This window comes from Tamandua tetradactyla, chromosome 21, assembly GCF_023851605.1.
Source record: "Tamandua tetradactyla isolate mTamTet1 chromosome 21, mTamTet1.pri, whole genome shotgun sequence".
NCBI classification, from domain to species: Eukaryota; Metazoa; Chordata; class Mammalia; order Pilosa; family Myrmecophagidae; genus Tamandua; species Tamandua tetradactyla.
In genome coordinates this window covers 16,110,156-16,125,585 of record NC_135347.1, presented here as the reverse complement: position 1 = coordinate 16,125,585, position 15,430 = coordinate 16,110,156, and the positions used below count along the sequence as shown (strand labels likewise).

At 41.1% G+C, this 15,430-nt stretch overlaps 2 protein-coding genes across 4 annotated transcripts in view; one reads left to right on the top strand and one right to left on the bottom strand.

Annotated features, from left to right (window-relative positions):
* Positions 1-4,155, bottom strand: part of MCC (MCC regulator of Wnt signaling pathway) — a 614,110-nt gene extending 609,955 nt beyond the window's left edge. Inside the window, exon 1 of one of the 3 annotated variants that reach the window (XM_077138931.1) lies at positions 4,003-4,155. In XM_077138931.1, coding sequence (XP_076995046.1) covers positions 4,003-4,154 — 152 coding nt within the window. In that variant the 5' untranslated portion in view covers position 4,155. Of the gene's footprint in view, positions 1-3,319; positions 3,981-4,002 lie in introns of those variants that run through there. The other 2 variants (XM_077138932.1, XM_077138933.1) reach the window with 2 other exon arrangements.
* A 309-nt stretch (positions 4,156-4,464) lies between these two features.
* YTHDC2 (YTH N6-methyladenosine RNA binding protein C2) overlaps positions 4,465-15,430 on the top strand; it is a 156,391-nt gene continuing 145,425 nt past the window's right edge. Inside the window, exon 1 of the mRNA XM_077138927.1 lies at positions 4,465-4,917. The gene's annotated coding sequence lies outside the window, so the exon portion shown is untranslated. The remainder of the gene's footprint in view (positions 4,918-15,430) is intronic.

The following is a 15,430-nucleotide window of genomic DNA, read 5'->3' as shown; positions in this document are numbered from 1 at the left end:
AATGCTGCTAGGAACACTGGTGCACAGGTGTCTCGTTTGAGCTCCTGTTTTCAATTCCTTTGGGTATTTACCTAGGAATGGAGTTGCCAGGTCATATAATTCCATATTTAACATTTTGAGGAATAACAAAACTGTTTCCTACAGTGGCTTCACCATTTTTCATTCTTACCAGCAATACACAAGTATTCCAATTTCTCCTCATTCTTGCCAACATTTGTTATTCTCTGTTTATTTAAGCATAATCATCCTAGTGAATGTGAAGTGGTATATTATTGTGACCCTTATTTGCACACAATGGATTTCTCTAATGGATAATGATGTTGAGCATCTTTTCATGTGCTTATTGGACATTTGCATATTTTCTTTGGAGAAATGTCTATTCAAGTCCTTAATCTATTCTTAGCTCAGGTTGTTTGCTTTTTTGTTGTTTTAGGAGTTTTTTAGTTGTTAAATTCTTATCTAAGATAAGATTTGCAAACGTTTTCTCCAAATGTGTAGTTCTTTTTTTTTTCATTTTCTTGATATTGTCCTTTGATGCACAAAGTTTTAAATTTTGATCAAGTACAATTTATCTATTTTTTTTCTTTTTTTAATTCATGTTTTTGGGGTCATATCTCAGAATTCATTGCCAAATATAAAATCATGAAGATTTCCTGTTTTTTTTTCTCCTAGAGTTTTATGGTTTTAACTCTTGTATTTAGGTTATTGAACAATTTTGAGTTAATCCTAGTTTATTGTTGAGGTGGGAGTCCAATTTCATTCTTGTGCATGTGGATATCCAATTTTCCCAGCACCATCTGCTGAAGAGACTATTATTTCTCCATTAAGAGGACTTGGCACCCTTTTTGAAATTAATTGTCTACTGGTTTATGGATTTCTGAACCCTTAAATCTAGTCTATTGGTCCATTTGTCTGTCCTAATGCCAGTATCAGAGTTTTGATTATGGTAGCTTTGTAATGAGTTTGAAATTGGTGTGTGAGACCTACAACTTTGCTCTTCATTTTTAAAGATTGTTTTGGCTATTCAGGGCCTCTTACAATTCCATATGAATTTAAGGATTAGCATTTTCATTTCTGCACAAAAAGGTTGCTAGAATTTTACTGGGATTGCACTGAATCTGTAGATCACTTGGGGTAGTATTAACAACTTAATAATATTAAGTCTTCCCAGCATCTTTTTTTTAAAAGACCATTCTTTTCCCACATCTTAAGACCCTGTTGAAAACAAAATAAATAAATGCAAGGGTTTGCTTCTTTACTCTTGTCTTAGTTTGCTAGGCTGCTATGACAAATACCACACAATGGGCTGTATTAAGCAACAGGAATTTACTGTCTTCTGGTTTTGAGGCTAGAAGAGGTCCAAAATCAAGATATTAGCAAGATCTGCTGTTTCCCTGAACTGTGTAATGTTCTGGTGCTGGCAGTACCCTCAGCAGTACTTGGGGTTCCTTGGCTTTCCTGTCACATGGCAATGCCCTCTCCTTTCCTGCTTCTGTGACTTCTGGGCTCTCTTTATAAGGCCACCAGTATTCTAGATTAAGGGCCATCCTGCTTTGGATTGGCCCACTTTAATTAAAAATAAATCTTCAAAAAGTCTTCTTTACAACAGGTTACATCCCCAAAGACATGGATTAATTTTAAAAACCTTATATAAATATATAATTTAACCCACCACAACTGCCAATTTTGTTTCATTGATCTATACGTCCATTTTTTTTTTGTTCATGGGCAAGCACTGGGAATTGAACCCAGATCTCTGGCATGGCAGGCGAGAATTCTGCCTGCTGAACCACCATGGCCCGCCCTATATGTCTATTTTTATGTCATCACCAAACTATCTTGATTAGTTTAGCTTCGTAATAAGTTTTTCTTTTTTCTTCCCCGATGGGTAAGCATCAGGAATCAAACCCGGGTTTCCGCATGGCAGGCAACAGCTCTGCCCTGCACCACCATCGCCCACCCTGTAGTAAGTTTTCAATCACAAAGTATGAGTCTTCCACTTTTATTCAAGATTGCCACTACAAAATGGTAAATAAAGGCCATTAAACAGGAGCAGCACAAAGGAGTAGACTGGAGAGGGAATCATTAATGCTTCCTATCTCCTATCTCCACTAACCCAAAGCTACTTGCTGTTCCCTTTCAACGAGACTACTTTCCCTAAAGTTCTCCTATATGGAAATTCTGGCAGAGAGAAAAACAATGTTCAGGGCAACCCTATCTATAGTTATATGGTTTAGGGTCCATTACTGCACATAACTTTCAACTTTCAAGCAGACACACTAAAGTGATGTGGTTCAAGGAGTGTTAATGGTTTTTTTTCCACTTTGCACCAGCCAGTTTCCACTCTAATCTGTAATCCTTCTTTACCACTTTACATACAATATCTCATTCTCCACAACAAAGTCATTGCATTTTACTTACAGAATTTATTACCCGCCAGGGTAGATATGTCCCCCCCAACAAAATAATATGAGCATTTACACAGAAGGTGTGGTTCAAATACAGCAACATATTAATAGGACAGATTAGAGGAAAACAAATTTTGCTAGTCTTCTTTATGCACTGTTGCCCATGTGAAATTAAATTCTTTTTGCTTTGTAACTTGTGGAATTAGAGTGTTTTTATTATGGCAAATTAGAAAACAACCACCACAAAAACTCTGAACTATCTAACAGTTGTTTTTTGTTGTTGTTTATTACAGAACCAAAAATAAGGAAAGAGTTCCAGATTAAATTCTACACAGAATCAACTAGAATTATTTTTTATTTTCATTTCAAAACAGAATTATTCAATAAAGTTTTCTGATGTCAACTGAGTGTTTCCCGATGAAACTTTAGAAAAGTAATACAACTCAGCTGAGTTGTAATTCAGTCAAGAGTCCCAAATAAATTACTGTTTTCTAATAAAATTGTTACATATTAAAGCACCAGTTTCAGAAATCTTTTCTAAAAATTAAGGGGAAATTTTTCTGCTCTCTTTCTGTAGGTAGACTAAGTCAATCAGCGGAAGCAGCCCTGATTTTCAGAAAGAATCTTTAGCATAATCAAGACAAAGCCTGTAAAGAAACATTAATACACAATTTAGGGTGCCTCCTTTATTGAAGGCAACTCAAATTTCGGCGTGTACTTCAGCGCCTTGTGTCAACTCTTCACAGAAGAATACCGTAAATCATTACTAATGCCCTCAAGATCTGATAGATGATTTTTAAAAATTAGGTAGCAGTAATTATTTGGCAAGCCCTACACGATCCTGCGGCCGCAACACCTCCCCGGCTGTAAGGAGAAGCTCAGAACCCCAAGAGAGATCTGCCGACGCTCACCTGGTGAACCGGCGGAGCCAGGGTAAGGAGCAGGGTCTGTATCCAAACTCGCCTCCATACCCTCAATTCGAGCCCTGGGCGCCTATTCCCCTCAGACTAGTGTGTCTGAACCAGTACTGGCTAGCAAACAACGTCCATTTTTACACTCTTACGTTCGGAATGCAGGAACTCTGCGGCACACGAAAGTCCTCAAGAGTTTGTTCTCCTGTAAGCGTCTGTCACGGAGAGCGCATCTCTCTCCCTGTTCGACCCTGGGACTGTCCACCCAGCAGCCACACAGATAGCTGCGCGCTACGACAGCATCTCGGAGCCCGAGGTGGCGGGGCAGCCCCTCCTGCCTGAGGCAGGCGGCGAGAACACACTTTCCCACAGACGGGGGCCTCCCGACCCCATCCTCAGACAACAAGACGAGGACTCTCAGCCCCAAGAGCTATCTCCCGACGCCCAGACAAAGACGACGCTGGAAAAGTTGGACCACGGCACCTCCAGAACCAACTGGCAAAACAGCCTCTCGGCCTCGAGGCAAAGCCGGGAACGCCCTTGAAGAGCCGCGGCCAACTTTTCCCGCGAGCTCCTGAGCAACTTGCGGGAAGTTGAGGCGAGAGGGGGCGGAGGAGGGCTCAAGGGCAGTGCTGAGGGGCTGTGGTCTAGCCCCAGCGCGTTATCCGTGCCTCGCCGCGTACCTGCTGATGTATCCGTCCCCGTCCCCGTCGCACGTCTGAAAGAGGCTCCGCATCCTCTCCTCCTCGCCAGTGCTAGACGTGTCGCTGCTGCTGCTGCTGCTGCTACCGCCAGCGCCGCCGCCGCTTGCGCTCCCAGCGGCTGCCGCCATCATGCGCCGGCTCCCGGCCGGGGGGGAGGACGCGCGCCGGGAGGAGAATCCACGAGGCGCAAAGGCTTCTTGCGGTAGCGAACCTGCTTGACAACAGAGCATGCCCAGTGGCCGCCGGGGCGCTCCGGGCGAGGGATTCCACCTCTCCGGGTTTTGCCCGGGCTGTGGAGAGAGGGATCGCGCGAGTAGGCACCTTAGGGGAGAGGTAGGACGGGAAGGTAGCGCAGGCAGCCAGGGTGGCGGCGGTGACGCGAGGGGAGATAGCGCGCACAGGAGGCACCGGGGAAGGGTGTCATCACTGGCATGCGGCCACGACGCCGGCCCGTGACACTGGGGACGCTTCAGGCGGAAGCGGGTGACCTCCACCGATCGCCCGGAGTCGTGGATTCCTTTTGCCAGGAAAAAGATGAACACTTCTGTTTGGCAAACTCAGCGCTGCTCGTGACCCCACTTCCAGGACTGTGCTCGAGTCCGCACCCCCACCCTTAAATAAGATCTGGAATGACTCGTCTTTTTATTCATTTTTTAACACTTGTTAAGAAATCTAACTTCCTTATCCCCACCAAGGCTTCCACTCTTTACTGGGAAGATCACCGTTCTTGTTGGTGTTGAGCATGTTGGTCTTTTTCTGGAAATGGCTTCTTTTTAGGACCTGACATCACTAGAATTTACCACAACAGCTTTAATAACAAGAGCGAACAAGCTGCTCTCATTTGATCCACACAACAGATCTGATAGATGGCTCTATTATTTTCAACTCTAAAAGGTAGGAGGTAGGTAAATACCTCATAGAGTTACGTCGAGGATAAAATAAGATTTGTACTTAAGATAATACCTGGCATCTACTACATGCTCCACAAATGTCAGCTGTCATTATCTCCAATTTATGCAAAAGAAAACTGAGGCATAGAGACTTGCCCAAGGTCCCAGGAGTGGTAAGTGTCAGGACAGAGGCAAACATAGGCAGTCTAACTCCAGAGCAGGAGCCCCTAGACAGGACACTATCCTTCCACCATAAAAGAAGGTGAACCAATGAACCAATTTGTGGTTTAGTGAATGACTCATTATTCTGTCCCAGGCTTTCTGCCAGGTCTATGGTATCCTGTGGTGGTTGTAAAATATGTTGGCAGTTTCTTTGGGGAATTTCTCATCAAGAGGTGAAGTCTCTTGCCTCCCCTTGAAACTGGGTGGGTTTTTGTAACTGCCTTGAGTTCTGAGACTAGATTTAAAAAGGCCTTACATACCCCACTTGGCTCTCTCCTTGGGATGCACACCTTCAGCTGCCATGAAAAAAGTTTGGCCACCTGATGCTGCCATTCTGTACAAACCACTTCGACAGACCACAAAAGGCAGAAAGAGAAGTCCAAGCAGCCCCAGTTATTCCAGCCTCCAGATGTTTGAACCATCCAAGTGCAGGTGCTAGATATGAATGAGTGACTGAGCCCTTAGAGTGAGCCTAGCCCTCTCCATTGCAACTGCAAGAGAGACCCTGAATAAAAAAATGCCTACCTGAGCCCAGCCCAATCCTTAGAGCTATGATGACAGTGATAAAATGATTACTGCTGTGTTAAGCTTCTAAGTTTTGGGGTGATTTGCTCTGCAGCAGTAGATAACGAAAACTAGTCTATATATCTTGGGACTATCTGCCAGGTCAGAAGAAACGTGTCTCTACCCTTTTCCTTCCTCCCCTCTTTCCACCCATTCTTACTTTAGTTATTTTTAGTTCAGTAAATTCCCAATATTTCAGAACATTTTATAATGATACAATGTATAGGATATCATCTAAGAAAAATTATGTAAATATGCCCAAATAATATTGGCCTAAAAGACACTACTAACAATAAAAATATGTATTTCTACATAAGACAAGGAACAAAGCCCAAGTATTAAAAAAAAATAGCATTTAAAAATCTTTATTTTTCTAATTTTTCATAGAATAAAACTTTCATTACTGTCTAACAACGCAGCCAGACAGGAGTTATTGCCCTCAAACACTCCTAGAGAGCTGATGTTTTGGGAAAAAATTTTACTTTTCTAAGTACAACATGTATGGTGGTTTGGAAACCAAAAAATTTTCCAGGATTTGAGTGGATCTCTTTGTAACTATATTCCATATATACAGAGAGTGAAAGGTAAATGTCAACCAATTATATTTCAAAGCAAAGAATGTTTTTGTCCTGAGAGAATATATATATATACAACAGCTCAGGAGGTTTAAATCTAAATCATTTGAATTAACTCTGAACACACACAAAAAGTGGATGTTGACAGGGCGGGCCACAGTGGCTCAGCAGGCAGAGTTCTCGTCTACCATGTTGGAGACCCAGTTTCCCGGTGCCTGCCCATGCAAAAAAAAAAAAAAAAAGTGGATCTTGATCAACTCAGAAATGCACAAACAGATTAGGTTCAACCTGTAATGCATGAACAGATTAGGTTCAACCTTCTAGAAAATAATTTGCTTCTGACCTGATATGAAGGATATGAAATTTCAGCTGAAAAGGTTACAAGGAAAGAGAGGAAATTTGTAAGACATTGAAAATAGAGATATCACATGAATATAAAGATGATAAAAGTAAAGTAGGAGCTTGGAATGAGAGTAGTACCCATGGCCATAAATCTAACAGGACTGGTTATGTCATAATTTCAAAGGTTTTATGCATTTATCTGAGACAAGTATGTAGCTCAACGTTTTTATCTTTATCCAGTTTTTTCTTCTCTGATTCCTCTTGGCTATAATAACACTTCATATATATGTAGCATATTTCAAAATGCACTGTACACATTACAAGATACACTGTCCTATATGTTCAAAGTTACCAGTTAAAACAAATAAAACAAGTACAGTGCTGTGAAAACTTGATTCCCCAAACACCTATCATCAAACTGCATTGTACTCAGAAAGCAGTTGTTAAATGCTTGTTTTGCAGTTACCGATGATGGTGATCATCGTTGTGGAAATGAAACAAAAGATAATGATGATGTAATAAAGTTCTAATGGTATATTGGCACTTGCCCTTCCACATTCTCAGTTTACCTGCACTAAGTTTTTTGGCTATGAGATAGAGTTGGAGTGAAGACCACTGTGAAACCCTCTCCCCACTTTTCTCTCTAAGGTATTTTTATGATCCATGTCCCTGAACAAGGCTCCCTTCACCACCCCAGGTCATATCAGTCTTTCAGAGATCATGGCCCAAAGCTCATATTTTGAGAATAGAATTATACAGTCTGTTGGTAATTTCCCCCCAAGTATCAATTATTTACTATTGAATCGAGGTTGTAAATTCCTGAGGGAAAATAGTGAGGTAGCATTGACACAGCCGGACTAACTTTTATTAAGCCCTTATCATGAATCATTATCTTTCTGAATGCTATCCAGTGGAGGTAGATATTTATTATTCCTATGTATGTGGTGGTGGTGGACAGGTGAGGGCAATTAAATCCAAAAAGGTTTAGAAATGTGCTGAAGTAAAGGAAATAGAATTGAACTTAAATCTACCTGTCAAACACATATTTTTTCTTCACATTACTTCACATTGTCTTAATATCAGGGCCAGAACTACTCATATGTTAGGCATTATACTTTTAATAATGATGTAAAGCAGACAACAGTGATATGCTTATATTGATATCTTTAAGATTATGACAAGTTATCATGAGCTTTTATAATATCACAGGTTGGAATGACTGAGAAGCAGCCTCCAAGACAGAGTTTAATGTGTAGGATGCTTACTAGGGAATGCCATTAAGATCAACATGAGTGGAAAGAGGTGAAGCAAGCAGAATTGGGCTGAGGGGAAGTGATACTGTGATGCAGGATCAAGAGAAGTTTGGCTTCGTGGGGCACTCGGGAGTTAAAATGGCCTATATTCATTTCCTATTGCTCCTGCAACAAATTACAAGTTTAGTGATTTAAAACAACACAAATTTATTCTCTTAGAGTTCTAGAGGTCAGAAGTCCAAAATGGGTCTCCTTGGACTAAAATCAAGGTGTTGGCAGAGTTGTGTTTCTTCTGGAGGCCCTAGGGGAGCCTTTTTCCTTGTCCTCTTGCCTTTTCCAGTTTCTGGAGGCTTCCTGCATCCCTTGACTCATGGCCCCTTCCTCCATTTTCAAACTGTGTAATATCTCCAAATCATTCTCTGATTCTGATCCTCTCTTCTGCCTCTCTCTTACACTTTAAAGAACTTCTGTGATCATACTGGGCCCTCTCAGATAATCCAGGATAATCTTTTTATCTAAGGTCATCTGATTAGCAACTTTAATTCTATCTTCCACCTTAATTACTTCTTGCCATGTAACATATATTTGGATTTTCAGGGAATAGGATATAGATATCTTTGACACATGACTCTAATGATCTCAGGGGGCATTATTCTGTCTACTGCGTGGCCCATCAGATATTCCTGTAATGAACTGAAATGAGTGATCCTTTATACCTCTGCCTCAGTCATTGTATATGAACTGATCCAGAAAGCTTGTGACCTTCAATGAAGTCTAGTGGAACTGACAGCTGAAGGCTGTTTTCTGACAGCACTCCTGGCAGCTGGAGCACCAAGCCCTCTCTTAAAGAAAGAATTGGGCATTGCACCTCCTTGTTCATTGAGCAATTTGGAGCCACTTCTTCATATATGTTTGGGGAGCAACTCCTCCTGTATTCTGGTGGAATCCAGAATTCTCTTTCTGGGGGAAGTTTGTGGGACAAATTACAGTCACCACCACTATTACAGGTCTTGGGGACCCAACTAATACTCATTATGTAGTTTGAATTTGAAGATTTCGAGGTTGACCAGAATAAAAATTGACCACTATATGGCGTAACACAAAAGCTACTTAATAGAAGTGATGCTTTGACAGTTTGTAATGAGAGGGCAGGCCCTCACAGAGGGAAATTTTCCTGAGTCCAGGGGCTCAAGGGAACCACCGGAGGGGAAGTAGGGCAAGGGGAAGACTCCCAAACTCCTGGGAGAGAGAAGAAACAAGGGGAGCAGGAGCTTATGTATTGAAACAATGACACGGAAATCAGTACAACAGGGAGCTTCTGGGCCAGAGAGCTCCAAGAGGCTGAAGGAACATGGAGCCTTATAAAGTGTCGGGTCTTATCAACTGAAAGCAGATATTCGGCCAGTTTTGCAGGGTTTGCAAAGCAGAATAACTTTAAACGGCTAAAATAGCTTGTTTGGGCTCTTTTAAAACCAACTGGGTGTGTAAGAGTTTGTGTGGTACCAGTGGGTTTTTCTAAAGGAAAAACTTCTGTAAAGAAGTAAAAAACACAAGAGAGGTCATCTTTGGCTCATTTATGTAACACATTGTCTCCCTCCTCCACTAGCCAGTCTAAGCTCTGGCTACCCTGAAAGAGCTGGCCTGGATTGCTTACCTGATGGCATGACCCAAACCCTCATCATTGATGAGGCTGGAATTACTGTCCTTGTTCATTTACTGTTACATTATGACATGGAAATATCAATAGGTGCCCTAATGAATCACTTGTGTGCTAAACATTCTTTTCTGACCTTATTTTGTAACTGTACCGTAACTGCTCCTAATGATCAGGGTCAAATACTCTAGTCAAGGACCAGGGGCCATAAATTTCCCAGTGGGTCAAGATATCAGTTAAGTGTTGTCATCTTTGCTTTCACTCCTTGAGTTCTAGACTCGTGTATTTTTCCTATGGGGGTCACAACACCATATGAAGGTCTTTGGTATAAGGTATATTCTGTGCTGTGGAGGATGGTTCACCCTCCTCATAATTTATCACATTCAAGCTGGCATAAGTATTCTTGTCTGTGCAGTACATGATATGACCAGTGCATCTATAGTCATGAGCCCACTGTTGCACTTCCTGTGCTATAATGTGAGTTCCTGATTTGACATGATGTTAGATGGGATTCTATGAGAATAGACCAAACACTCCATAACCTCTTCGATAGTGATGCTGGCTGAAGTCCTGTAAGTAAGATTCATGCCTGGAGTATGTGTCTATTTCTATGAGCCTGAATCACTCACCCTTCTAGAGTGGAAAAGACCCAAAGTAGTCAACTTTCCACCAAGTAGTTAGCCATCTCCTCAAAGAATGGTGCCATATTGGGGGCCCAGCATTAGTTCTGTTACTGAAAGGTTGGACACTTGAAGCAGTAGCAGATACATCAGCTTTGTTAAGTGGGTGCTCATATTGTTGGACCCATGCATAGCTACCATTTCTGTCACCAAGCCTATTTCATTCATATATCTATTATGCTGGCATTAGGGTGGATGATGACAGGGATGGCTGGTATCATCTGGCCACGTCATTTTGTCTTCTCAGTTGTTTAGTACCTCTTCTGTGGTGGATCTTCCTTGGTGGACTTTAATATGTAATAGAAAGGTCTTTACACTTGTGTTCATTCACATGTGTCCGTTCACATGCCTCTACCTAGACCTCCTTGTCCCTGTTCTTCCAGTTTTTCTCCTTTCATGCCCCTGACTAGCAAGATAGGCAATTTTTCCATGCTTGTATATTCTAACCATTGGCCATTTTTCTGCCTACAATGGGAATGGCAGAACCTGAAGCTCTGCCCATTGGGAGAATTTTCCCTTGATATATGTTTGGGTCTCTGGGAAGCAGACCCAGAGGCAGAATTTGGTGTGCAGGATACTTAAAAAGTATCCTGGTAACCAACACTGGTGGAAAGGAGGGAAAGGGAACAGTATTGGGCCAAGGGAGAAGTCATGCTAGATGTTGTTTGATAGCAAGCTCAGTTGATCTAATAGGGAGCTCTGGAGCCAAAAAACGTCTTTCAGACATGTCTTATGTTGGCTGTCCATGGCTGGGCCTTTATATCCCAACTTTAATCAGCCATTTGAGGCAGAGTGTTCTGAGAAGTTTGTGAGCCTGATCAAGGAGGCTCTTGGAGGCTGAATCAATCCCTGAAGGGGTTGAAAGCTGATGGCTGTCTGATGATACCTCTCCTAGTAGCTGGGGCAACAAGTCCTTTCTTGAAGAGAAATTGGATGATATATCTTTGTGTCTACACAGAATCAGATAGCCTGAGTTCTAATCCTGTCACTGCTAATTTTACTTCGTGGGTGACCTTGGACAAATTACTTAGCCTTTCTGAGTTTTGGTTTCTTTAATATGGGGTTTATAGTAATGCTTACTTCATAAGGATTTTGTGAAAATTCAAGTAGATAATACATGGAAAACCGTGTTTGGCTCATTGGGAAGAGCCCAGTGAAACTTAGCTATTACTGTTTTTACTATAAAAATTGGGTCAAGCTGTGCAAAATCATCTTTCTAGGGCCTTTACTGTAGGATAGCAGACATCATCAGACCTTCTCTTTTAAAATGTTTTCGGTTTTTCATTCTGGGTTAGCTATATAGTATTTAAATTCAAATCTCTGGAGAAGGGGGTTGGTGTTTTCTTTCAATAAGCAGTATCTCTTATACTCAAAGAACTTGGTTTCCTTCTTGCAACTAAACTGTCTGGCAAACACAATAGGGACTATTTGGGGCAGGTTACATATGTGCATACCTGTGCGTCATCATCATTTTCCCAATACCTCAAGTGATGACTCACCCTCTAGTCACCTACACTCCAGCTATGGTAGGTTGAGTTGTCTGTGGAGGGGCGACTTTCACCTGGCAGATGCTCAATATCTGTTGACCTTAATAATCCCTAGCTGAATATCTTTTTAAAGAAGCCTAGGTATTCTGCATTTAAGCTAAGCAACCAAACTCTGACAGGTATCAGATTGGCCTCCAGTGAGGAAAATGGTGAGGCCATGAGTCCTGGAGAGAAGAGCTCCATCCCAATATCATATGCAAAGCCCTTAGGCTTTCAAACTACAGTTTGGGACCCATCATTGGGTTGTAAAATCATCTTAGTGGGTGGTGCCCAGCCTTTTTATTTTTAATGAACTAGAGTAATATAAAGTAGAAAATATCAATCTATTTAACATGGTACACTTAGATATAGTTTCACAAAACTTTTTCATATATATGTTTTTCTGTGATACAATATAAGGAGTATATACCTCTTTGCATATCTAGCTGAAATATAGTGCCTTAGGGGGAAGATATTTTCAGCAAGAACAATTACTCTGACACTTTTTAGGCCAGAAACCTTACTTTTCTTTTCTTTCTTTCAATCAGGAATGGTTTGAGTCATTTCTCTGATTCCTTTCCATTTCACTCATCTTCTGTAAGCATACTTGGTATGACAGGGAAGAATTCATTTTCCAACTGTCTCAAATAAAAAAAACCATTCCTCCTAGTCCCCTTCTCATTTCCAGGTGGTACTTATGATATGCCTAGAAGGCTAACCTCTTCCATTTCTTTCTTCCAGCAGGTAAAGAAGTTGAAAGGGAGTGAGTCTGCTGGGTTCTGGGGACAGGGTTGGAGCAGGTTTTTTAGTTGAGACAGTTGGAGCCAATGGAGAAATTATTGGAAATTTCATTTGGATCATCTAATCTAAGGAGGTAGACAGAAACCTGGAGCCAATGTACCAGGGGCAAACAGGGTCAGAAATGAAAGTGGGGGAGGGAGGCTGATCCACAGTGTTGAAATGGAAAGAGGAGAAGGAGAAAGGAATTCCCAAAGTAAGGAACACCCACAATATCATCTCATGATTTGAAAATGAGAAAACCTAAAACATACGAACTATTTCTTTATCTACTGATTTTCACACTTAAAATGTTCTGAAGAGTTGATGGTAGTGGTGTGGGTCATACAGGTATGTCCATTTCAAAACTATACAGCTAAAAATTATGCACTGCGATATATATACCTTTTACCTGAAAAAAAAAAAACTGTAAAAATGATAACATCAAGTAAAGGTGGGAAGTGTGTAGAGGTACAGATGGATCAAGAATGGCAAATTGTAGAAGCTGGGTAGTGGGTACAAGGGAATTCATTATAGTATTTTTTTTTTTTTGTCTTTGAAATTTTCCACAATAAGAACTTCTAAAAAAAAAATCTCAAAATGCCCTTTAATGCTCTTCCTTGTTATTAATCCAACCAACCATGGGCTGCTATGACCTTATTCTCCGCAACCAGTAACCAACATGGTAGCAGTGGGTAGGTCACACTGTTTCCACATTGTTAGCTTCTCTCAACAGTCATGTCCTGAAGCTGCGATAGGCCATGCTCTCCAGGAAAGGATATCTACCACAGCCGAACTGGGCAATGAGAAGAAATCCAAAAACGGAGACCGTGGCTTTGTACCTGAAATATTTATTAAATCATTTCTCCATAGACCCCAGAGGTCTTTCCAATGTCAGAAACCTTCCTAGGTGATAATTAAGGAGGCAATAAAATTGGAGCCTACCTAGATGATGACTGAAATTGGGAATCATGGAGAAGTTAGAAGGTGGGCTAGTAACAGCTGGCAATTCAACACATGTGGTTTGCTTTAACAGAAAGCCACAGCCTAATCTCTGAGGCCTAATACTACATGTAACTTGTAGAACTGCTTGCTCAGGGCTAAGCAATTAAAGGCTAGCTGGTGAGGAAACTGTCCCCTCATCTACCTTCTCACTAACAGGTCCAGATTGAGGGTATACTCTCAGAGACTGCTCTTGATGTCTGATGACATGAATCAGAACTGGAACATTGATATGAACAGGTGTGGTAGAAAGGTATTTTTTTTTAAATTTATTTATTAATTAAAAAAATTTAACAAAGGAACCAAATATCAACATATATAATCAGTAATTCACAATATTATCACTTAGTTGCATATTCATTATTTCTTAGAACATTTGCATCAATTCAGAAAAAGAAATAAAAAGACAACAGAAAAAGAAATAAGACAAAAACAGAAAAAAAAGATTATACATACCATACCCCTTACCCCTCACTTTCATTAGCATTTCATACTAGATTTATTTTAACATTTGTTTCCCCTATTATTTATTTTTATTCCATATGTTCTACTCGTCTGTTAACAAGGTAGATAAAAGGAGCATCAGACACAAGTTTTCACAACCACACAGTCACATTGTGAAAGCTATATCATTATTCAAGAATCCTCAAGAAACATGGCTACTGAACACAGCTCTACATTTTCAGGCAGTTCCCTCCAGCCTCTCAATTACATCTTGAATAATAAGGTGATATCTACTTAATGCGTAAGAATGACCTCCAGGATAACCACTCGACTCTGTTTGGAATCTCTCAGCCATTGCCACTTTTCCCCCTTTTGGTAGAGAAGATTTTCTCAATCTCTTGATGCTGAGTCTCAGCTCATTGTAGGGTTTTTCTCAATCCCTTGATGCTGAGTCTCAGCTCATTCTAGGATTTCTGTCCCAGGTTGCCAGGAAGGTCCACACCCCTGGGAGTCATGTCCCAGGTAGACAGGGGGAGGGTGGTGAGATTGCTTGTTGTGTTGGCTGGAGAGAGAGGCCACATCTGAGCAACAAAAGAGACTCTCTTGGGGGTGACTCTTGGGCCTAAATTTTAAGTAGACTTGACCTATCCTTTGTGGAGAAAGGTATTTTAATCTTTCATCTTCTGTACTGTAACTGTACAGTGTCTGGCAATCCACTCAGCCAAGAAATACTTTCCTTTCCTCATCTGTAAAATGATTAAGTTTGAATTCCAAAGTTCCTCTACTGTGAATTTATTTGCCATAAAAATTCTGTGATTTATTTGCCATAGTTTAAGTTTCAGTTACCCATTACATTGGAGAATTATCAGTAAGGCAGAGCTATCCTCTGGCCACGTGTTACATAATTTTTGACAAGGGTTGATCTCACAAGCAATTAGAGTAGGGACCACTTCTATGTGGTAATTTAGGGCATAATGAGATGGGGCCCCAAGTTTGTAAACTCTTCACTGACTATAGTATTTCTTGAAATCATACTACAGAGATTTCTTTGCATTTTGGAAGTCCCTCTTTAAGACTCCCTTATTAAATGTAAATACCCTTAGAAGGCTTTGGGAAGACTTCTTAGTCCTTAGGACTGTGTATTATTCAGGGTTCTCTAGAGAAACAGAACCGACAGGAGATATCCATAAATATGAGATGTATAAAGGTGTCTCATGCAACTATAGGAATGAAAGAGCTCAAAAATCCGCAGGGCAGGCTGTGAAGCTGGCAGCTCTGATGAATGGTTTGGAGGCTCACTGGCTGAAGAAGCAGTGAAGACATTCCTTAAAATGTCTTCAACTGATTGGATTTATCCCGTGGCTGGGAGACATGCCCTAGCTGATCGCAGATGTAGTCAGCCACGGATGCAATCAACTGACTGATGATTTAATACACCAGCTTTCCAGTTGATCGACCAGCCATGACCTTGTAGCAAT